At 50.0% G+C, this 21939-nt stretch overlaps 10 protein-coding genes across 10 annotated transcripts; 6 read left to right on the forward strand and 4 right to left on the reverse strand.

The window, feature by feature from the left end:
- Positions 1-86: 86 nt before the first annotated feature.
- Positions 87-3124, reverse strand: MIND_00339800 (PAT1 domain-containing protein; the record flags this gene model as incomplete). Its single annotated transcript, XM_037360249.1, has 8 exons — positions 87-429; positions 478-593; positions 643-982; positions 1032-1103; positions 1151-1493; positions 1544-1856; positions 1906-2879; positions 2932-3124. 8 exons carry the CDS (start codon positions 3122-3124, stop codon positions 87-89), a joined length of 2694 nt encoding a protein of 897 aa, XP_037223134.1.
- A 532-nt stretch (positions 3125-3656) lies between these two features.
- MIND_00339900 (uncharacterized protein) lies at positions 3657-5174 on the forward strand (the record flags this gene model as incomplete). The annotated part of the gene is made up of 5 exons (XM_037360250.1): positions 3657-3939; positions 3990-4203; positions 4255-4378; positions 4425-4586; positions 4638-5174. The coding sequence occupies 5 exons, from the start codon at positions 3657-3659 to the stop codon at positions 5172-5174; spliced, it is 1320 nt and encodes a 439-aa protein (XP_037223135.1).
- Positions 5175-5689: 515 nt separating this feature from the next.
- Positions 5690-9294, forward strand: MIND_00340000 (Small nuclear ribonucleoprotein; the record flags this gene model as incomplete). Its single annotated transcript, XM_037360251.1, has 4 exons — positions 5690-8273; positions 8323-8400; positions 8449-8694; positions 8747-9294. The coding sequence occupies 4 exons, from the start codon at positions 5690-5692 to the stop codon at positions 9292-9294; spliced, it is 3456 nt and encodes a 1151-aa protein (XP_037223136.1).
- Positions 9295-9492: 198 nt separating this feature from the next.
- Positions 9493-12563, forward strand: MIND_00340100 (AP-1 complex subunit gamma; the record flags this gene model as incomplete). The annotated part of the gene is made up of 13 exons (XM_037360252.1): positions 9493-9514; positions 9556-9599; positions 9644-9915; positions 9967-10108; positions 10157-10330; positions 10377-10708; positions 10759-11068; positions 11115-11330; positions 11382-11679; positions 11725-11771; positions 11816-12265; positions 12311-12403; positions 12453-12563. The coding sequence occupies 13 exons, from the start codon at positions 9493-9495 to the stop codon at positions 12561-12563; spliced, it is 2511 nt and encodes an 836-aa protein (XP_037223137.1).
- Positions 12564-12579: 16 nt separating this feature from the next.
- Positions 12580-13166, reverse strand: MIND_00340200 (uncharacterized protein; the record flags this gene model as incomplete). The annotated part of the gene is made up of 3 exons (XM_037360253.1): positions 12580-12668; positions 12721-12958; positions 13002-13166. The coding sequence occupies 3 exons, from the start codon at positions 13164-13166 to the stop codon at positions 12580-12582; spliced, it is 492 nt and encodes a 163-aa protein (XP_037223138.1).
- Positions 13167-13262: 96 nt separating this feature from the next.
- On the forward strand, positions 13263-14706 carry MIND_00340300 (uncharacterized protein; the record flags this gene model as incomplete). The annotated part of the gene is made up of 5 exons (XM_037360254.1): positions 13263-13406; positions 13452-14081; positions 14202-14414; positions 14472-14575; positions 14628-14706. 5 exons carry the CDS (start codon positions 13263-13265, stop codon positions 14704-14706), a joined length of 1170 nt encoding a protein of 389 aa, XP_037223139.1.
- A 278-nt stretch (positions 14707-14984) lies between these two features.
- MIND_00340400 (uncharacterized protein) lies at positions 14985-15645 on the forward strand (the record flags this gene model as incomplete). The annotated part of the gene is made up of 2 exons (XM_037360255.1): positions 14985-15176; positions 15226-15645. The coding sequence occupies 2 exons, from the start codon at positions 14985-14987 to the stop codon at positions 15643-15645; spliced, it is 612 nt and encodes a 203-aa protein (XP_037223140.1).
- A 119-nt stretch (positions 15646-15764) lies between these two features.
- MIND_00340500 (Gly-X carboxypeptidase) lies at positions 15765-18108 on the reverse strand (the record flags this gene model as incomplete). The annotated part of the gene is made up of 13 exons (XM_037360256.1): positions 15765-15847; positions 15891-15964; positions 16012-16051; positions 16096-16403; positions 16449-16518; positions 16572-16767; positions 16816-17127; positions 17184-17232; positions 17276-17309; positions 17365-17388; positions 17448-17620; positions 17667-17765; positions 17816-18108. 13 exons carry the CDS (start codon positions 18106-18108, stop codon positions 15765-15767), a joined length of 1755 nt encoding a protein of 584 aa, XP_037223141.1.
- Positions 18109-18230: 122 nt separating this feature from the next.
- MIND_00340600 (Phosducin domain-containing protein) lies at positions 18231-19126 on the forward strand (the record flags this gene model as incomplete). The annotated part of the gene is made up of 3 exons (XM_037360257.1): positions 18231-18271; positions 18319-18875; positions 18924-19126. The coding sequence occupies exons 1-3, from the start codon at positions 18240-18242 to the stop codon at positions 19124-19126; spliced, it is 792 nt and encodes a 263-aa protein (XP_037223142.1). The 5' UTR covers positions 18231-18239.
- A 13-nt stretch (positions 19127-19139) lies between these two features.
- Positions 19140-20380, reverse strand: MIND_00340700 (60S ribosomal protein L3; the record flags this gene model as incomplete). Its single annotated transcript, XM_037360258.1, has 4 exons — positions 19850-20380; positions 19561-19799; positions 19390-19507; positions 19140-19340 (listed from the first exon to the last, which is right to left on the reverse strand). Exons 1-4 carry the CDS (start codon positions 20339-20341, stop codon positions 19140-19142), a joined length of 1050 nt encoding a protein of 349 aa, XP_037223143.1. The 5' UTR covers positions 20342-20380.
- Positions 20381-21939: the final 1559 nt, after the last annotated feature.

The following is a 21939-nucleotide window of genomic DNA, read 5'->3' on the forward strand; positions in this document are numbered from 1 at the left end:
AGACTGGGCAAAGTAAAGAGAGAGCAAGTTCCACGTATAGACGTGTCACAACCACCGCGTTCAAAAATTGGGTATAATTAGCGGCTTCAAAGCGTAATTTGAGAACTATCTAAACCAAGTGCGTGTAGGAATAGATTAACGTTGGCCAGTTTCGTTCGCCTCTCTTCTTCACCAGCCACCCAACCCTTGTTAGCACTGACCACATTCTCCAGCACTTTTTCCCGCAGCGAAGTAACCAAAACTTGGTGTTGCTCTGGCACTGCCTGAAGTGCAAGGGCAGCTAAAAATTGCCACACAGGCTGGTCGATGATGTCTATGGCCAACGCAACAGTTGCAGGGTGATGCGGCTGGAGCGCGATACGACTCGAGGGAAACAATCGCAACAGGTGGGGCGTGAGGAGAACGAAAAACTGGTCAAACACAGCTTGCCTAAAAGAATATCAGACGCCTATTTCATTCAAAGAAAACCCAATCAACCATTGTTCGAGGTATCCAGCAGCCGATATTGGGTCAACTGGCTCAGCGCCGGTCGCCCAAGCTTGTTTAATAACCTCGACACGGCTCAAGAACAGTGTAAGTAACGCCAAACCAGGCTTGAGATATGTTCAGTAGCTGTTTATGATCAAATATCAGAAAAGTCACCTTCGTCTGAGCTAAGAGCCCAATGTTTTCGCTCCGGTCTATCAGCAGACCCAGCAGCGCAGTAACAATGTGAAGTTCGAGCTTCGTCACCACGGGAAGAATGCTCTGAAGCACACTCGTCAGAAAAGCTTGCGTTTGACGGTCTGTCTCTGCTCGTTCGGATGACTCGTCTAGTGAATCTAGCAGCGGTGCCTCCTTCACCACATCCATTTGCGTAAAGCAAGCAACAAGGAGTGTCATCAACGTTAGCATGCGAGGGTGGTCAATATGTCTGGTTAAGCGTGGAAGCAGCTTTTTGCCCTTGCTAGGTTGCAACAAGGAGACAAATGGATGGGGGTTACTGTATGAAAAAGGTCAATCAAGACACGCTGACAAATAGCTCGGCCTGCCTCGTTTCTAATGGAACCATCACTTGAAGGCCCTCCCAGAGCTGCTCCACGACAGCGTCGCATTCCGTTTTCCTGGCCACAGTTGAGAGGTATTTCATGCAACGTAACCGAAAACTCACCATCTCTCGTAGATTTCGCCTTCCTCCTCTAGCGGTTGATCACGCCTCATTTGTTCGACTTTGAGAACTAGGTCGTACAATGTTTCGAGAATCGTCAGCACTTGACGGTGAGTGAGTGGATCCTTCCGAACAACGTTGCCGCCGTGATTTCCCAATGTTTCACGGCTCAGCCTTGCAACTTCTTGAGCGGCGTCACGATCCTTCGCATCCTCTTTGGATATATGAGGATGTGGGTGAGTTGGCGAGGAAGCGCCATTGTCATCCACTTGTAAGAGCTGACGAGGCGCAGCTTTATAGCTACGACCAGATGTTTTTCCCAATGCACCTTGGAGACTGTGCAACGCTATTGAAAAGATTGGCGTGGCCGAACAAACCAAGTTGAGTTTTGCTTACAGTGGAGACCCTTTTCTTCTTCTCTCCGACGGGCATTGTTCACGATTCGTTCGACTTGTTGCTCCATTCGCTGCATTGCGTTGGGCCTCCTGGTAGGGGCCTTTTGGGGCGCGCCAAGACTAATCCCACCGCCACTACCAAATTTGAGCACCCGATCATCCTGAGATTGTAGTCCCATGCGAGAGCGCAAAATCGCTCCATAGACCTGAGCGTAAAAGTCGTCTGCGTAAGGGTCAGGCGTCACCAGCTGAGAAACTTGAATGCGAGTGATAAAATCCTTGTCTGACTGGGTCATCAGGTCATTGTAGCGCGACTAAAAAAGTCGATTAGCGGGCAAATCGGCGCCAAGGAGAAACACTAACCATATGAGCTATTTTTGCAGCCTTCCTTCGGCGCTTATCCTCCATCTTCTCAGTTTCTACGATCTTTCGCATCGCTTCTGCTCGAAGAACCTCTTGTTCCGCTTGTGAAACACCCTGCAACTCACGAATATAATCTGCTTGCGCGAGCTCGGCGAGAAGGCGCTGTTGGAGGGCACTTTGGGGAACAACATTGAAATCTCGATAAGCAGCAGGAGACCGGGATCGGCCGCGCAATTCAGCAATAGTAGGCCCAGATTGTTGACGACGATGTGTGAAGTGGGTAGGCCCTTGATTCAGTTGAGAAATCTGGTGGGCGCGCAACTGGCGCTCGAGGTCCTCCATGCGAAGCTGCTCTTGAAGCTGAGCTTCATGTTGCTGAACACGCAATTGTAGTTGTTGCTCCTCTTGTTGCTGTAACAACAAAAGCTGTCGCTGGTCGATAAATCGCGGTGATTGGGAAACTGGAAGCATTCGTGGAGGAGGCGTTCGCTGTCCACGAAGTTGCATTGCTTGCTGTTGCTGGAGTCTCTGTAGGGCTTGGATGTGTAGTTGCTCTCTTTCCCTCTCCTCCCGCTCAATAGCGAAGCGCTCAAGTAATGCTTGTTCCTGCAAAAATTGCTCTTCCTGGAGCCTCAACGCATGTTGTTGTTGTTCCTGTTGACGTTGACTCGCGTTTCGGGTTTGCACAGCTGCCCTCATTTCTGCCTCGATTTCTTGTACGGTTCGTGCTCCGCTCAGAGATGGAGAACTCTGGTGAAGGATAGGTGATTCTAAGAACGGCGAATATTGGGAATGCTGGTGCGGTTGGCGGCTAGCACCATTTTCGCGGGGTAGAACAGAGAAGGGCGACCTGTCATCCCATATCGATTCGAGAGAGGGAGTTGAGTCCAGAGCTGGCCGCTTCGATTGTTGAGTAGCCCGACTCTGTTGTGTTTCCAATAGTCTCGTTTGCCCAGAAAAATCGAAATCTTTCCCTGAGAGCAAAACAGCTCTAATAATCACTGAAATTATGGGGCAAGTACTCACCGACTGCACCGGTCCCACCGAAAGTCTCGTCGTTGAAATCGTCACCACCTTCTTGCAGCGCGTCACCGAGGCCATCGTAGCTCTCTTCTCCCCACGTATAAACAGCTACATCTTCGTTTTCATGAAGGCCACCATTTCTTATCCTTTCCCTTTCTTCCTCTAAGTTGCGGTCAGGTAGTCCGAAGAAAGACATGAGCGCATGAGAGAGAGTGAGAGAGAGAGAAAAATGAGATCAGACCTCGCAACTGTCACACACAACCAAGTACATCTCAGGCTCGACTCTAGTCCCAGAACTATCTCCACATTTTGCCCTCCTTGGAAATTTGCGTGCATTGGGGACACTCAAAATATGATCAAGCCTCAAAGCCTCAAACGCTCATGTCCATATTTAGCTCTTCTAGGAGAGCTCGCCCACAATGAGAGTCAATCTCTGCGGTATGTGTTTGTCTTTGGTGTTGGAATCTAATCATATCAGTCGAAGTCTCATGCTAAGAATCCACTATTTGCTCGTTAGGGCTGCGAATTCGGTACAGAAGCATGTGCTCCGAGTTGTTGTAGCAGGGAAGGGCATTCCCAATATAAGATGGGGCGCTATAGTCTTGCAGTCAATTTGCTGTTACACGATGCGTTACCGAGTGAAAGCTGCTGGAAAATTATCTGAATGTTTGGGTTGTGGCCCATTCTCATCACGCTGCGTGACGTCTCCAATGTCCACCACCACCACCATGACACCCAACTCTCGACCTGTAACATCAAAACCTCGAGGCGTCTGTAAATATTATCTGACCCCACGAGGGTGCTGGGCAGACAAAAAATGCAAATACCTTCATGGCGAATCCGCGACCCACACTCCTTATGACCTTAGTAAACCTTGTCGCTTCTTTGCACTCGGGTTTTGTAAACGCGGCGACAAATGCTGGTTCTCACACGACAGCGAGTCTGCGGCAGAAGAAGACAACGATCTGTGCTCTGTTTGTCTCGAGAAAGCAACCACTTACGGTCTTCTCAGTTGAGGCTTTTATCGCTTGTTCTTCCCATTGTTGAATTTTGCCTTCCAGCTGGGTGCAATCACGTATTCTGCATTACTTGTATCAAGCAATGGCGCAGCACATCCAACCCAGATGTCGTTGAGTCAGGAAATACGAAACGCTGTCCGATGTGTCGAACCGCCTCGAAATTCATTATCCCATCATCCAAGTTTTATCCTCAGGGCCCCGAGAAGGACAAGGCGATCGAGCGCTACAAGACTAGCATGAAGCGCATTCCTTGTCGGTCAGTATCGCGTGCGCTCCTCCACCCATTCCACCCCTCAATCACTCACAGGCACTTTCAACAATCGCTCACTAATAGGACCACCGGTTTTTGTAAATATGGCAGAGATTGTTTCTACCTCCATCGTAATCCTGATGGCTCTGAACATGTCTCGAGTCACGGAATTGAGAGTTTTGTGAGTTTAATCTTCTTCGAATCCTACAGCTCAATATTCCATGAAGCGAATCGGGTCAGTCCTCAGCGACAGACTATCGGCTCGGAGCGAAATCATTCGAAGCTTGGAAACTGTTCTTGCCGAAACAGCTCGACTAGGTCTCACCGCACCGTTCCAGGAAGGGGATGCAGATGACGGCGCTGCAGTTATGCACCGTTTGGAATTGCTGGTAAGCAGGACTATTTGTAGCTCTCCACCCCTCTTCTCACCAAGCACCAAGGCTGACCACATGCTCTCTCTTGCCGTCCATGATCCCATCCCCACCGAAGAAGGTCTAGCTGACGATGACGCATATATACCAGCGCAGTCTGAAGAAGACATACCCATGCTTGCCTCTGTTTCAAACAGCACTGCTAGTATTGAAGGGTCAGATGCCGAGGATGATGGTCTACCGACGCTGGAACCACTCGGAGAAGCACGAGTTCCACCACCATTCTTAACAGACGGCCGAGGGCGTGTTGTTTGGAGCACTAATAATGAAACGGTAGTTGATGAAGGAAACAACAGCGGCATAGATGAAGATGAAGCTCCACAGGCAACGAGATCAGATGCCGAGGATGATGGTCTACCGACGCTGGAACCACTCGGAGAAGCACGAGTTCCACCACCATTCTTAACAGACGGCCGAGGGCGTGTTGTTTGGAGCACTAATAATGAAACGGTAGTTGATGAAGGAAACAACAGCGGCATAGATGAAGATGAAGCTCCACAGGCAACGAGATCTTTCTTGGGAAGGATGTTCAATGCATTATTCTGAGCTCCGTATGTACAACAACAAATTGTAGCATAGTTATTAGCCCTGGAATACAAGCATCAGTGTCATGGCAAATCGACAAGACGGAGAAGAGAAGGATCAGTTGGCTGTTCTTAGTTTTATTTGTTATCTCCCCATCGCCAGAGCTCCGGAGTTGGTGTGTATGGATTCACATCCTAAGGGAAAGGAAGGAAGGAATGATCCTCACCAGACCTGTTCGATGGAGGTGAGTAAACATGCTGAGACCAGAAGAGAAAAAATATTCAGTGGTGCAACGGTTTGGCTGTGTGCTCATGCCGTTCGTCAACGCAAAAGCTACGACTGGGGCGGCAAAGAACTCATCGTGTGGAGGAAGAGGTATAGGTGTACTCACGCAATACACGCGCAATAAACGTTGTGGTGGAGGGAGTCAAAGACAGAAAAAAATCGACAGCATGTGACAAGAGGTGATCGGTCAAGCCTCGGTGTCACAGTCACACTTAGTCACTTTCAGTTTCCACTCATCGTCGCGTTCTGCAATGTCTGCTCCGGGGTCTCCTAGACTTGTCGACTCGTTCACGGCGCCGAAGGAAATCTTACAAGAGTTTGCTGACCTTGCCGAAGAAGAAAATTACGACCCATTTGCAGAAACTGCCTCGAAGCGGCAAATTGCAGCTCGACAGTCGGACTACCACAACCGTCGCTTCAACCGCACTGCAGTAACCAGTGCCGATGCATTTGAGGCAGAAGATGGAAAAGAGTTAGAAGGCGGCTACAAGGATGCCATGCGGCTGACTCGTCTGGAACAAGAGGAGGCCAGGGTACATCGCGCTATCCAAGAGAAAGAACGACGAGAGAAGGAGGATGAAAAGATGAAGATGGACTTGGACAAAACGCCTCCTGCCACCGAACTTGACGACGTTGCTCTCGAGCTTGCTGCTGCCAAAGAACTTGCCATGGCAAATCAAGAAACTGGTAAACGTAAACGTCGATGGGATGCGGAACCTGGTGAAGAAGAGGCTGGCGAAAGTAAAGGAGAGTGGACAAGCGAGGCCTCGGCTCCCAAGAAGCGTCGCTCACGATGGGATGCTACTCCAGCTGATACCCCCAACGCTGAACCAATCAAACGTTCGAGATGGGACCAAACTCCTCTAGCAGCGAGTGGTGGTATCGAGCAACCTATGGAACGAATCATCATGAACGCACCTGGTATCATGCAGGACGACAAACACAACAGGTATCTCACCGACGAAGAGCTCAACATTATCCTCCCTGCCACTGGCTATGTTATTGTGACTCCTCCAGCTGGTTACGCGCCCACCATTGCTCCTCGTCGATTGATGGCAACTCCCATCGGTGACCCAGGAGGATTCCAAATCAAGGAAGGCTCAGACGCCGCCGCCATTGCTGCTGCTGCCGGTCTTGCCCCAGAACTTCCGACCGAAATCCCTGGTGTCGGTGCCCTCGCGTTCTTCAAAGCGGAGGACGCTCAATATTTCGCCAAAATTCTCAAGGAAGAAGACGAAACGGAGCTTTCGGTCGACGAAATGAAGGAGCGCAAGATCATGCGTCTTCTTCTCAAAATCAAGAACGGCACTCCCCCTGTCCGAAAGACTGCCCTTCGTCAAATCACTGACAAGGCTCGCGAGTTTGGTGCCGGTCCGTTGTTCGATAAAATTCTCCCTTTGCTAATGGAACGTACACTGGAGGACCAAGAACGACATTTGCTTGTGAAGGTTATCGATCGAGTCCTTTACAAGCTGGATGACCTTGTTCGACCATACGTGCACAAGATTCTTGTCGTCATTGAACCATTGCTCATTGACGAAGATTACTACGCCCGTGTTGAAGGACGTGAAATCATTTCCAACCTGTCCAAAGCTGCTGGTCTCGCCCATATGATATCTACCATGCGTCCAGATATCGATCATGCTGACGAGTACGTACGCAACACCACTGCTCGCGCTTTCTCAGTTGTAGCTTCGGCACTGGGTATTCCATCCCTTCTTCCTTTCCTCAAAGCCGTTTGCAACTCGAAAAAGTCATGGCAAGCTCGACACACTGGCATTCGTATTGTCCAGCAGATTGCCATCATGATGGGTTGTGCTGTTCTCCCTCATCTCCGCAATCTCGTCGATTGTATTGCCAAGGGGTTGTCCGATGAACAACAGAAAGTTCGGACCATGACTGCATTGGGACTTGCTGCCCTCGCTGAAGCTGCCGCCCCTTACGGAATCGAGTCTTTCGATAACGTGCTGAAGCCCCTCTGGACAGGTATTCGCTTGCATCGTGGAAAGGGTTTAGCCGCATTCCTCAAGGCCATTGGCTTTATCATCCCTCTCATGGACCCGGAATACGCGTCCTACTATACCAAAGAAGTCACGGTGATCCTCATTCGTGAGTTCCAAACCTCAGACGAAGAAATGAAGAAAATCGTCCTCAAGGTCGTTAAACAATGCACGGCTACCGAGGGTGTTACTCCTGGCTACATCAAGCACGACATCCTCCCTGATTTCTTCAAATCGTTCTGGGTTCGTCGAATGGCCCTTGATCGGAGGAACTATCGTCAAGTCGTTGAAACGACAGTCGAACTTGCCGAGAAAGCTGGTGTCGCAGAAATTGTGGGTAGGATTGTGAACGAGTTGAAGGATGAAGCGGAGCCTTACCGCAAGATGGTAATGGAAACAATCACCAATGTCGTGGAGAAGCTCGGCGCCTCTGACATCGACGAGCGTTTGGAGGTACGCCTCGTTGATGGTATCATCTATTCGTTCCAAGAGCAGACGACGGAAGACCAAGTCATGCTGGATGGCTTCGGTACCGTCGTCAATGCTCTCGGCATTCGCGTTAAACCATACCTCACCCAAATCGTTTCCACCATCCTCTGGCGCTTAAACAACAAGAGTGCCAAAGTTCGTCAACAGGCTGCTGATCTCACAACTCGTCTTGCCATCGTCATCAAGCAGTGTGGCGAGGACCAGCTGCTGAGCAAACTCGGGCTTGTGCTTTTCGAACAGTTGGGTGAGGAGTATCCTGACACTCTTGGTTCCATCATCGCAGCCGAGGGAGCGATTGCCAATGTTGTCGGTATGACCCAAATGAACCCACCTGTCAAAGATCTTCGTGAGTCTTATTCCGCTTTCTTTTTATAGATCACTAACTTGTTTGTCAGTTCCCCGAATGACACCAATTCTTCGCAACAGGCACGAAAAGGTGCAAGAAGCTTCGATCAACTTGATTGGTCGCATCGGTAAGCATTCACTCTTGACCATATCGTCCTTACTCATGATTTCAACAGCGGATCGCGGGGCTGAGTTTGTGCCAGCTCGTGAATGGATGCGCATTTGCTTCGAGTTGCTGGATCTCCTCAAGGCCCACAAAAAGGGCATTCGTCGAGCAGCCGTCAACACATTTGGCTATATCGCCAAAAGTTTGGGGCCTCAAGATGTCTTGTCCGTTTTGCTGACCAATCTTCGCGTCCAAGAGCGCCAGAGCCGTGTATGCAGCACAGTTGCAATTGCGATCGTCGCAGAAACGTGTGGTCGTGAGTCTTTTCGTTTCTCTTCGGGTTGATTCGATGACTGAATGCACGATAGCTTTCACCTGCATCCCTGCCATTTTGAACGAATATCGAACAGCCGAGCTCAATGTTCGGACTGGCTGTCTAAAAGCCCTTTCTTTCGTCTTCGAATATGTTGGACCACAGTCAGCCTATTACTGTGATTCAGTCGTCACAATGCTTGAGGACGCACTCACCGACCGTGATCTGGTTCACCGACAAACAGCAAGCACCATTGTCAAACACCTTGCTCTTGGTGTTGCTGGATTAGGTTGCGAAGACTCGATGATGCATTTGATGAACTTGGTTTGGCCGAATTGCTTCGAAACGTCGCCCCATGTTATCGGTGCAGTCATGGACGCTATTGAGGCAATGCGCGTCACACTTGGGCCAGGCGTTCTCCTCAGCTATGTTCTTCAGGGTCTCTTCCATCCTGCCAGAAAAGTCAGGGAGGTTTATTGGCGCATCTATAACGCGCTCTATCTCGGAGCAGCTGACGCCTTAGTTCCTTTCTATCCTGACCTTGGTGAACTGAGTGAAGGACCCAACGCTTACAATCGCAGTGCCCTTCAAGTCTTTATTTGAACGATATCGTAGCTCACCGTATTTCTGTACTAGCTAGAACTGTAATCGTAGATTTTTGCTGCCAATTCTTCTGTCACGTGTGACTTGGCCTTCAACGACATTCACTGGCGCCGACATCGGCCAGTCGCAACCAACCTAATTGCCTTTCCTTCAACTTAAGGAACTTACGGGGACTGACGGCACTCCTTTTATTGCGCTATGGTCTATAATAATCTGAAAGGTTGGTTGTGGATTTCTGTCTCCGTTCAAGTCGTCTGATAGTCCCGACTCCAGCCCTCATCAAAGGCATCCGCGCCTGCAAAGTAGTGAATGTGGCGAGAAATTGCTATGCTTCTAACTATCGCGACAGACCGTGGCCGATGAGCGCGCTCTCATCCAGCAGGAATCTGCAGCAATACGGACGTCATTCAAGGAAGAGGACTCGTTTGCGCGACACAACAATATCGCGAAACTCCTCTACATCCATATGCTTGGGTCACCCGCTCACTTTGGACAGATAGAGTGCTTGAAGCTGGTCGCCAGTCCACGCTTTGCCGACAAACGGTTAGGATATTTGGGGATTATGTTGCTTTTGGATGAGAGCCAGGAGACTCTGACATTGGTCACCAACTCGTTGAAAAAGTGCGTGCTTGAGCTCTCCTCTGTTTGCGCCGGGTAATCGTGAATTCTCAGCGACATGAATCACTCCAACATGTACGCTGTTGGGCTGGCCCTATGCACATTCGCAAACATAGCATCGGAGGAGATGTCAAGAGACCTGGCAAATGAAATCGAGAAACTTTTGGGTTCAAGCAACACTTATATTCGCAAGAAGGTGTGTTCATAAGCCTCGTTAGTTCTCCTTTTGCTGAATCAGCTTCAGGCGGCACTGTGCGCGCTTCGTGTGATCAAGAAAGTCCCGGAACTCGCCGACCACTTCATTTCCAAAGCAAAGAATTTATTGACCGACCGAAATCATGGCGTCCTGTTGTCTTCGATAACGCTCGTCACTGAAATGTGCCATATAGAGCCTGCGATACGGGATGAGTTCCGAAACGTGAGTTTTACCTCTTCCTAAACAGCACGGAATGAAGTTCCTTCAGGCCGTACCTCTTCTCGTCCGCAACCTCAAGTCTCTTGTAACGACAGGTTATAGTCCAGAGCACGACGTTTCAGGCATCACAGACCCCTTCCTACAAGTCAAAATTTTGCGACTTCTACGTCTTCTTGGTCGGGGTGATGAAACAGCGAGCGAAGCTATGAACGATATCCTCGCACAGGTTGCGACCAACACCGACTCTACGAAGAATGTTGGCAACTCGATTCTCTACGAGACCGTTCTTACTGTTCTGGATATCGAAGCCGACACTGGACTGCGCGTCATGGCTATCAACATTTTGGGAAAGTTTTTGAGCAATCGGGATAACAACATTCGGTAAGCATTTTTTTTTTCACTTCCATCTGTTGGTTAATGCTTGGACCAAGTTATGTTGCGCTGAACACGCTGAATAAGGTGGTTTCAATGGACACCAACGCCGTACAAAGGCATCGCAACATTATTCTGGACTGCTTGCGAGATGGCGACATATCGATCAGGCGACGAGCTCTGGAGCTATCTTATGCTCTCATCAATGAAGGCAATGTCCGCGTGCTTGTTCGAGAATTGCTCGCCTTCCTTGAAGTAGCCGACGACGAATTCAAGCTTGGAATGACCACACAAATATCTCTCGCTGCAGAACGATTCGCGCCGAACAAACGGTGGCACATCGACACTGTCCTTCGATTCCTGCGACTGGTGAGGGTCCTCTGATTGATAGTTCATACTCATCACCGTCGACTAGGCTGGAAACTTCGTGCGGGAAGAGATATTGTCCGCCTTCATTCGTCTAGTAGCGCATACTCCGGAACTACAAGCATATACTGCATCAAGGCTCTATGTTGCTTTGATGGCCGATATTTCTCAAGAGTCTCTAACCCTTGCTGCAACCTGGGTCATCGGTGAATATAGTGAACTGCTGTTAGAGGGAGGAATTGTGGACGAGGACTCACAGAAACCTGTGTGTTTTTTTTGAACAGTTTTGTTTCGAATACCCTCTTACCTTGAGCAGGTCTCGGACAAGCAATTAATTGACTTGCTAGTGTCGATTCTCGACTCACCATATGCCAACCTCCTTATACGACAGTTTGTGCTGACTGCCGTCACGAAGATTTCATCACGGCCAGCAGTCAGTGTAACTCAACAGGAGCGTATTTCGGAGCTTCTGGCACAATACGCAACGAGTCCTGAGTTAGAACTGCAACAGCGAGCGATCGAGTTCGTGAGCCTGTTCAATCTTGGTCAAGTCAAGGAGGGTGTCTTGGAGAAAATGCCACCTCCGGAACTGAAAGCTACTGTTATCGGTGTCGGTGCGTATTTTATTACTCTTGTGGACACTGTCTCACTCTGCGCAGTCAGTGAACAGAAACCAGTGGGCTCAACAAAAGCCACTGTTGTCGACGTATGTTCTGAAGCTCGTTTGCCTGATGTTACTCAACGACTTAGGATCTTCTGGGTTCGGACGACGTGGTTGCTACTAGTCCTGCAACAAACGTCACGCAAAGCAATAATGATCTTCTCCAAGGTCTCTTGGTTGGGGGGGATGTGAACCCGACCAGCAGTTCTTCGCCGCCAGCTGCCCGTTCCGTTGTCGATGACATTATGAGTTTGTTCGGGCCTACTCCCTCAACAACAGCACCTGCCCCCACTCCTACCCCAGCGTCCAATCCAATGTCTGTCTTCAACAGCATTGCTTCAACTCCCGCTCAACCAACACCACCACCCACCCAACCACGACTCACATCATATTCCGCCTATGACCAGAACGAGCTGAAAATAAGCCTCACACCTCAAACATCTCCATCACAACCTGGCACCGTCATGATCCTTGCAAGGTTCCAAGTAACAGGTGCTAATGCAGCGACGGGACTGAGTTTCCAAGCTGCCGTCCCAAAGGTCATTCTTGTTGCCTTATCTATGACTTGTTTAATCTACTTACAGTCTCAACAACTGCAAATGCTGCCCATGTCCAACTCGGATGTCAACCCCGGCTCTGTAGAAACCCAAAAGTTGCGTGTGATTGCGCCTGTTGGGGTAGGTAGCCTGGATAAACGTTGGCTCAGGTTGCTGATGGATAATGCAGAGTGCAGTGAGGCTACGTCTACGAATATCATTCAACTTGGCGGGGCGGGCAATCCAGGATCAAGTAGATTTTTCAGGCTTCCCAGCCAATCTGACGACAGGAGGTCCATAGTGTTTGTACCTTTGAATCATCTATTAACTTCTGGGGCGTCTGGTTTCCAGTCTGAGGGGATTCTAGTGGCTAATGCGCGCGAGACATGTTCTTGCAAGAGCATGCCTGTTGATTGGTGTGAGCCATTAAACAACAAATACCCCAAAAAAAGACGCACCAATAGCGAGTAATGCTGACCCATCCATTGTCTTGTACATGTCTCTTCGCCGCGTCGTATCTTCCCTTGACGGTGGTTCTTTCTCGCTGTCGTTCTCCTCGTCATCTAGACTCTTGCGAGCCTTCTTCGCTTTCCGCCTTGCAAGTTGTTGTTGACGGAATGTGCGAGAATCGTTGAAGAGCTGGCCACGGTCGGTGTAATAGCTGGAGGCCAAGTGATGGATGGATTTCAGAAGATCCTATCGGGTTTAGCAATGGTCGGCTCAGTTAGATTATATTCACGGAAGAAGGGACCAGGAACTGTGAGTCTGGGAATAATTCGGTGTCTAGGAAATGGAGATCGTTTGTTTTGCGGCGTCTTTTGCGAGTGACCGCAGGCTGATAGGCGCCGTCGTCGTCGATAGCGACTCTCCGGTGCTTAGGAATGCGGAAGGTGAAAGAAGACATGTTTTTTTGCTCACATGACTTCGGCGACTCTTGCACTCTCATGGTTTGGCGCTGACTATATAAACTCATTCTTTCTCGGCCTCCGACTGTTAAACCATGAAGCCTTCTGCATCCTTCGGCCTTATCATCGACCTCTACTCGGCCATATGCGTTGCTGCATTACCGACTCTCAAGACTATTCTCCACCGACCTAGCCTGCTCTTTCGTCCCCATGAGATATCACGCATATTCATGGCCACTGTAAGTCGCTTGGGTCATTTCTTTGAAGCGAAATAACCTTATTAGGTATGGGCTGCATTTTCTGGACCGACGGATGAAGGCGCCCGACCAGCGAAACTAGGCTTGATCAAACACGCCAGGGGAGTGCTTTTCGATATTGGAGCAGGTTATGGCCATTCCATCCCTTATCTGGACCGCCAGAATGTGACCGCCTATGTTGCTTTGGAGCCCAATACGCTTATGCATAGCGACCTTCGTCAACGGGCTGAATCGCACGGCTTCAATGAAAAGGATGGAACTCTGTTGATATTACGAGGCTGTGGTGCGGAAGACACAGCTGAAATAAAAGCACAACTTGCTGGCGCTGGGTTTCAAGTCGATACGATGCTCTCAATCATGACCATATGCAGCATTCCTAATCCCAAGGAAGCATTAGCGGGCCTTGTGAACGAGATTTTGGCGCCGGGAGGTCAAATTCTCTTCTACGAGCATGTTTTGAGCCCGCTTGAAGATGTTGCGTGGTGGCAGCGCTTTTGGACTCCGGTGTGGCGGCTCTGCTTCGATGGGTGCTGTTTGGATCGACCGACCCATTTGTGGGTTCAAGAGTTACAGGATCAGGCTGGAAATAGTGTGTGGGCTGAGCGAGAAATATGGGGCAAGGCAGGAGAGCCTGATGAGCATTTATTTTGGCATCGCGTAGGTCGATTTGTCAAAGTGTAATTACGAGGAGAACGTGACCGCGAAAATGCTATCACATCATCACACTGAGCAGTCGCATCACGCTTCCTCCACCCATTTTCTCTAACCTCGATCTAGGTTTGTCGCCATCTCACTCTTTCTTGCTCAATCTTTACTCCGCCATACAGCACAATGGCCCAGCGCGTCACGCTGCGAAAACGTCAGCCCTACAACACCACCTCCAACCGTAGGCGGGTTGTGAAGACTCCTGGTGGAAAACTCGTCTACCACCATCTCAAAAAAATCGCAACCTCGCCCAAGTGTGGAGATTGCGGAATTGGTCTTCCTGGTGTGCGTACTCGCTCTGGCTTGCATGCTTTCTTGTTTCCTGACTGGTTGTTTTCCCAGATCCCAGCGCTTCGCCCTCGCCAATACGCCACGATTTCCAAGCGCCAAAAGACGGTTCGGAGAGCATATGGTGGTTCGCGGTGTGGAGACTGTGTCAAGCAACGGTGCGCTATGCTGCATCACTCAAAATATAGCTGTTTGCTTAATAACGTTTAGCATTCTCCGTGCATTCTTGGTCGAGGAGGCAAAGATCGTAAAGAAGGTTATCAAATCACAGCAACAGTCGAAGAAGTAGAGGGCCCGCCGTCGTTGTCCTGCTCCATGTTATGCCTCTCCATGAAAATGCATTACTGCCAAACAATATTCTCTCTCTTTCTCTGGGACGACGCTGCGGTTGTGAGTCTACACTTGAGCATGAGAGATGAGTGTAACGATGAGTATTGAGTGAGCTGTATGTACACAGGCTAAGCAAATTTGACCAAATGCCCGATTGCGGCTCATGATATGTGTGACGTGTGTGACTATTTTTGTTTGGATGCGGACAGCACCTCCGATGAAATGCCCCCCTCCACAATGCCCCGCCCTTCAGCCCCTCCTCAAACACCCCGTAATGACGACCAACGACTTCCTCTCAACTCGCGCATTATCAGCTCTGTTCGTCGCACGCTTTCCACTGCGAAAAGAAGAGAGCCATTACCTACCCCGATGACTGAACGGACCAGCCGTTTTCGCTACGATTCGGTAGCCCCTCCCACCGTTGAACAGGTATGTGCCACCTAGTATTGCGACGGCAGTTGCTTACCTCATTTCCTAGATAGCCATGGGACTACACCTCTCGAGGACACCCCATTTGCGGTCGTCCAAAGATACACCGACAGTTGTTCGCTACCCGCCACCACCCGCCTCCCACCCCCAGCCAACCATAAAGCCTATATCGCCAGCTCAACCGCCGCTTCGCTCGTCGATGAAAAAGCCTGCTGGTTATGGTGCCCCATCGAGTTCTTCAACGACCGATGTCACGTCAACAGCCCCCTCAACACCCCATTCTTCCGAGCGCAGCAGTGCTTCATTGCGTGCGAAAATGGCTCGCCTTTTTCCATATCGTGGCCCCCAGCCTTCTTATTCAACGCCTTCCTCGTCTGCCGTGTCATCACCTCGCACAAGCACGTCTGAGCTACAGCATCCACGGAAAAAGGCAGTTCGCTTCTCCAATCCTGTTGAAGAAGAAGAGTAGAGTCCTCCACCACCACTACTTATCATTATTCGCATCCTGCATATCTAAAACCTAGACACTGTACGGTCAACCTTCACCACATTTATTTGTATTCGTATTCTCAATAAATTTCGGGGCTTTCAGATGGACATCGCTTCGTCGGCATTCAGGATGAGCGTCGTGAAGAACCGAATAACCTCCAGCAATGAGTCGGCACTCATCGCTAGCAGTTAGTTGTGTAAGCACTTTTTCGGAAAAACCACAACCGGACTTGCCTTCGTTGACTGTGTGAACCCCAGACAGTCTATTTTTCAGTCCGATAGTGCCTTTATGGTTGTACCTTCCACACCGTCAACGACCAAACGCGTAAATCGCCAGGAAACTCACCGGAATATTGACCGCGACAGCTTCCAGTAATAACGCGTGTCTAACACGTTCAGCTCGTCATAGATTCGATGAAACGATGCCTACCAGTGTTTCCCGTACTCATTCCAGGGGCTACTACAATTCCACTGCCATCTTTGAGTGATCGGTGAGCAGCAAAGGTAGCTTTGATGGTGCCAGAAAGCAACTGGTACGCCTCAGAGCCTGATCCACGAATGGGGCTGACTGGAGCAGGTTCCAATGATGTGCCATAGGCATCTTTCAAAGTTAATGTCCCAAAAGCAGGAGGCCCCTCTTCAGAGAATACTTTTCCGAACGCAGTATACGACAGGTTGAACTGTTCAGCAAGCCCTTGGAGGAGTGCAGTGTCGTGCGCCATTGTTTCCTCCACAGAGCTGGAAACCAATTGAGGCGAAACCGCCAGCAGTTAGAGAACGAACCTTTCTGTCGAAATGCGGTGATTGACAAGAGCATAAGCTTGCTCTGGGAGTGCATTACTCTTCACGCCGCCTGGTTCAACATGGTTGGATTTCTGTTGTGGTTGCGAACAATGATAAGCTTACCGTGAATGATATCAGCTGCTTGCGTAGTTCCGACCAGGGCGCGGAAGGTTTTCTCTTCAAACAAGACATTTTCCAGCTTGCGCAAGGCACTCTCAGAGTGAGCAGAATGTTTGATCAGCCTCTTGAGACGTTCGGGCATTGTCGCCCCATGCTCGCCATGGCACTGGACCAGCGCATAGGGAATTGATTTGCGAGACTAGCTGCCGTTGAATTTTGTGAATGTTTTCAGAAGAAGAAACCGCACCAGCTCAAGTTTATAGGGATTTTTTTCGTACTTGACAAGCAGCTTGGCAAGAATTCCTATTGTCGTATGCTCCGGAGGGACAGATGAATGTCCTCCCGGGGAAGTCACCTCGACATGGACGTCTAGGTATCCCTTCTCCGCCACAGCAGGAGTCGCGAAAACGGTCCCATAATTATCTGAGAAGCCCCCGCCTTCGTCGACAATGAAAGCGAATGGATGATTTTCGCCATAAGTTTGGCGCATTGCAGCGCCAAGTGCCCCAGCACCCTGCAATCCACTAGCCTCTTCGTCGAAACCAAATGCGACAACTATCTGATCAATTGATTGACTGGTTCAGCTGAAGTAATACCGGAGCAAAACTACAGCACCGTGCGAGCAGGCTTGAAACCCTGGCCAATTAAAGTTTCGAGCGTTGACCTGAGAAAGATTAGGCCATATTTTAGACTATGAAAGTCAGTACATTATACCAATTAAGCCGCTTTTATCATCACTAGCTTGTAGAATCAAGTCAAAAAAGATCGCCGAATTGTGCTTTAGTTGCCCACTCACAACCCCGTCCCCAAATCAATTCGCCTGCGAGGGCCCAGTAGTCAAACAGTGGCAGACAGAAGAAGAACTCCGAGTTTGCGCACCATCAAAGTAGCCAGAGAATGGCGGATGTGTCCAATCAGCATATGTTGTTGGCTCAACAGGAACAACATCTTGATGAGCGGCGAGTAAAATCGGTTTGAGGGAAGAATCCGCGCCGGTCCACTCAAATAAGAGGCCATATGTGTTGACCTTAGTGAGTGAGAGCGTCTTGTGGCTACATACGGCTCGATGAGAGCATATGGACGATGAAATAGACTCACACTAGCGGGAACGCTTTGCTGAGGTAGTCATGGAAGGGACCAAAGACCTCCCAGCGAGGATCTTGGCCCACCTCCGGCATGGCATCGTATACTTCAGTGCTGAAGAAATGTCAATGCGGCGATTAGATGTATGATAGAATATAACGTACGGGACCTGAACTGCTCCAGACAACCACCCAACCGCAGTATCCTTGAACTCTTTCGTCGCCAACAGATCACTGATAGTCGACGAAAGCTTCGCATCACGTTGAGGGGAAAGGGCGTCTACTTGGGCGCATCCGGATTCGCCAAGCAGTGTAGATTCGACCATGGATGCATGCCATCCACAGTGAGTTAAGGCAGCAAAGCCTACCAGACCCAGTGCAAAGAAGATAATGTGTTTACGCGGCGACTGTGGACGGGGAGCCGGTAGGGAGCCTGGCAAGATAGCCTTCTCGTTCATCGTGGAAGAAAGAGAGCAAGTTTTTCCCAGCTGACGGCGATAAGTAAAGACTTCTAATTCACGTGACTGTGCCGCGGCCAGTGTCACGAGAGCACAGCCGTCCAGCGCAGCGTTCTTTCTCTTTCCAAACCATGGCGGTTAATCCAAATGAAGATACAGAATTGTACGCTTCTATAGATCTCTGGCCATATTGATCTCGACCGAAAACAGCAATGACGCTCTGCGAAAGCATGGAATCATACCTCCAAAAGAGGTACCTCCCCCATCACCATCGCCCCCTCCATCCCCAACGTTGGATGATCTCTTAGAGGAGCTCACACCTTCTGAGATGGCAGAGCTTGCTGAAGATGCCAAGGATGAAGAAACTGAGCGCGCTATTGATGCTTTTCGTCGACAACGGCTAGTGGATGAGAGGACTGCTGCAAAGCGCGCTCGGTTTGGGCGAGTATATCCAATCGGCAGGGAAGACTACACTCGTGAAGTCACCGATGCTAGCTCAATCAATGAAGAGGACGACGAGAAAGGCCTCGGTACTGGTGTTGTCTGCTTCCTCTACAAAGACGGAATAGTCCGCAGCGACCGCGCATTTCAGCATGTCAGAACTTTGGCTGCACGACATCCAAGAACTAAATTTGTGTCCATCGTTGGCGACAAGTGCATCCCAAACCTTCCCGACTCTCGTATTCCTATGTTCATCGTTTATAAGAAGGGCGAAATCTTGAACCAGGTGGTAGCTTGGGGGGCAGATCGCGATCGGACATTGGAAGGTGAGTATTTTCGTCAGGACATAAACAATGGATTTTAAGTAACTGTAGAGTTGGAATTGTTGCTTATCGTGGGAGGAGCAATTATACTTCCCGAACGATTGCCAGCCAAGAAGAGAGAAAGCGACGATGAGTTTTCTGATGACGAGGAGGACGAGCCACCTCGAAGATCAGCAGCAACGTCGACCAACGGCAGACCACCCAAGAACATTCGAAAATCTGCATCAGACTCGGACTTTGAATTCGACCTGTGATTAGATAGCTATGTTATATTCTCTGTCTGACCCCACTCCGTCCACCACTGCCATACATGACTTCGCCCTCTTCTAATTGTGGCGCATTATAAGAGCCCTCTGGTCCGTCCCTGAAAACATCACCAAGACCGAGTGGGAATGTCGATGTTGGTAGTTGGATAAGCTCTGGTGGTGTCCGGGTTAGGTAAACGCTCAATAGAGCATCCTCAGCAGCCTAAACCAGACATTAATATTTCTAGGGGGTAACCCAGCATTCGGCGCACCCGGTATTCAGCCATTCTCAGCGATGCACCGAATCCTTCACCGAGTTTGTCTTCTCCAGAATAGATCCCAACAACAAATACGGGTGAATTCGAAAAACGACCCGTCTCCTTCAACAACCTTTTTGAGGTTTATTCAGGAGAAATATAAAGACTCAGAGGCAAAATACGCACCTGGACCTTGGTGGTTCGCGCTGGAACTTGGCCACCATTTCTTTGAGCGCTTTTTTTGGGTCCACAAATTTAATCATGGATCGGATGTCGACCTCTCTGCTGAGGAAGTACGAGTGTACAAACTGTCGTGCTGATGGCAGTGACCGGTGTTGGTATACAAGCGCAACAAGGGAACGTGGTATGGAAGCAAGCGCGTCTGAACGCTGCAACGGCGGTTGGTAGTTGCCCGTTTGTGGTTGCTGTGTAGCGTTGGTATCGGGAGTAAAATGTTTGGACAGTGGAAACACACCTCTCTATGCCATCTCAGCAGAGGAACTGCTCCCATTTCTTGGGCGACATTTGAACAGGTGAGAGGGCCAACATGGGCTGTAACCGCGGCTTTCATGACGCGAGTGGGAAGATGAGGATATGCTGCATGGACGTATTCTGTGGCAAACAGTCCCATAAGCGCGTTTCCGAGCGTGCTTAGTTGAGCATTGGTAGGTAATGGTGGGCTATTTGGATCCAGTCGCCTTGCAAGGTGTTGAGCAGAGGGATGAGTGCATGCCTGTAGAATGGTATCTGTGTTCGTAATAACAGAGCCCAGGCCAATACGATGGATGAATGCTGAGAGGGCGGTGGGAGGAGGAGGTTGTAAAGCGCCCCAGGTTTCTGCGTCAAAATTTGACACTTTGAGAGATTGCGTGGATGCAGGAGGTGGGAATTTTGGTAAGTGGGCGACGGAGACGGCGGTTACATTCTTGAGTGCATTTGCAACTACTCGTCGTTGGCCATAAACCATCGACGGAAAGTTTCGAGGGAGAGTAAACCGCGTTTGAGTGTCACACTCGAAGTCACACTGTCACCGTCTGAAGCCTCTTAACACGCTACAGCGGCATCCCTGCGTGCCCTCCTCTCTTTCCATGTCAGAATTGCCTTGAATTGCCATCTACCACTCACAGTTAGACAGTCTACCCAATGGCGGTCCTTTCTCTGCCATTGAGTTTCACCAACTCGTTCTGGTCTCAAGACTATCGTCGAGGACTTGAGGTTTGCGATACCCCTCCATATAACTTGCAGTTGCTAACCTTCGATGAAGGTCCTCTACGCTAAACTCGAACACGGCGTTACAGAGAACGATGAAATACTTGCATTTATTCGAGTGTGTCTGACGGGCTGTGCATTCCACTAAACTGACTGACATGCCGCAGGCACGGGCTGTTGCTGAGCGTCAGTTGGCGGACTCACTGGGAAACCCAATGCTGACAGGCGCAGCTGGTTTGTCTGCCGTTTCGGCTTGTAGCTGCCCTTCACTCACATGTTGAAGGTACTGGCTTTGGAACTGACGATGGCGCCTCCTTGCTTATGGCGTTTCGTGGACTCCAGGCATGAAATTAATCCTCATACTTGAAATTTCTCTTCTTACCATATCTCAGGCTGAGTCTGTTGCTCAAGGCAACGCGCACAAAACTATCGCCACTGAACTGGACACCTTAGTCGCAGACCCCTTTGATCAATGGGCAGTGACACACAAGGACCGTCTGCGGCAATCTAAGAGCTCCATCATCGACCACTGGCTCCGGGCTTACGAGCAAGCACACGGCGAAGTTTCGAAGCTGAAACACCAATATTTGGCGAAGACGCGGCGAGCCGATGAGGCCGAAGACGAGTGAGCTGTGCAATATGACCGTGTCTCCCGCTCAACCATCACTTTCAGTGCCAAATTCGCGCCCAATAGTGGTGGCACTGACCCCTACACAACTTCTCCTCGTGTTCGTCCAGCCGATGGCCGTCGCTCGCCTCCCGTTCGTACCGCCAGTGTTTCCGAGCGAATTGCTGCGCGTCTGAGAGAGATTCAGAAAAAGGCTGTAGGAGAACAACCCGAGGAGACTCCTTCCCCTCCCAAGGCTGACAAAGGCAAAGGCAAAGAGATTGTGGAAGAAGAGCCAACCATTAGTGCTTCCCCGCCTCCCATGTCTCCGCCTTTGCCGCCCAAGATTGACATTCCTGAGTCGCCTATGCCGCCCATCGCAGCCCCACCAATGCTTCTTGCCGGCCTCGCCCTTCCGCCTTCCGCTGTCTCTCAACTTTTGACACGCGCTGCGGGTAACTAAGCCGTATTCCCTCGACTTGAAGCTAATCACATTCTATAGCCGAACTTCCACTCCGTCCTGTTCGCTTCCCTCTAATCGGGGAATATCCAGACTGCTTCACTGGAGAGGAATTTGTTGCCTGGCTCAATGAGCATGTCCAAGGGTTTGGCGGCAGCCTTGACCGTGCAGAAGATGCTGCTCGAGAACTCACAGAACGAGACAACCTTTTACGAAGGATCGGTGAATTTGGAAATGAATTCGAGCATTCAGACGAGGCTTTTTACCAATTCCGCCCCAAGGTGAATTA

The sequence above is a fragment of the Mycena indigotica genome, assembly GCF_014461135.1.
Source record: "Mycena indigotica strain 171206Taipei chromosome Unknown Mind.scaff0003, whole genome shotgun sequence".
NCBI classification, from domain to species: domain Eukaryota; kingdom Fungi; phylum Basidiomycota; class Agaricomycetes; order Agaricales; family Mycenaceae; genus Mycena; species Mycena indigotica.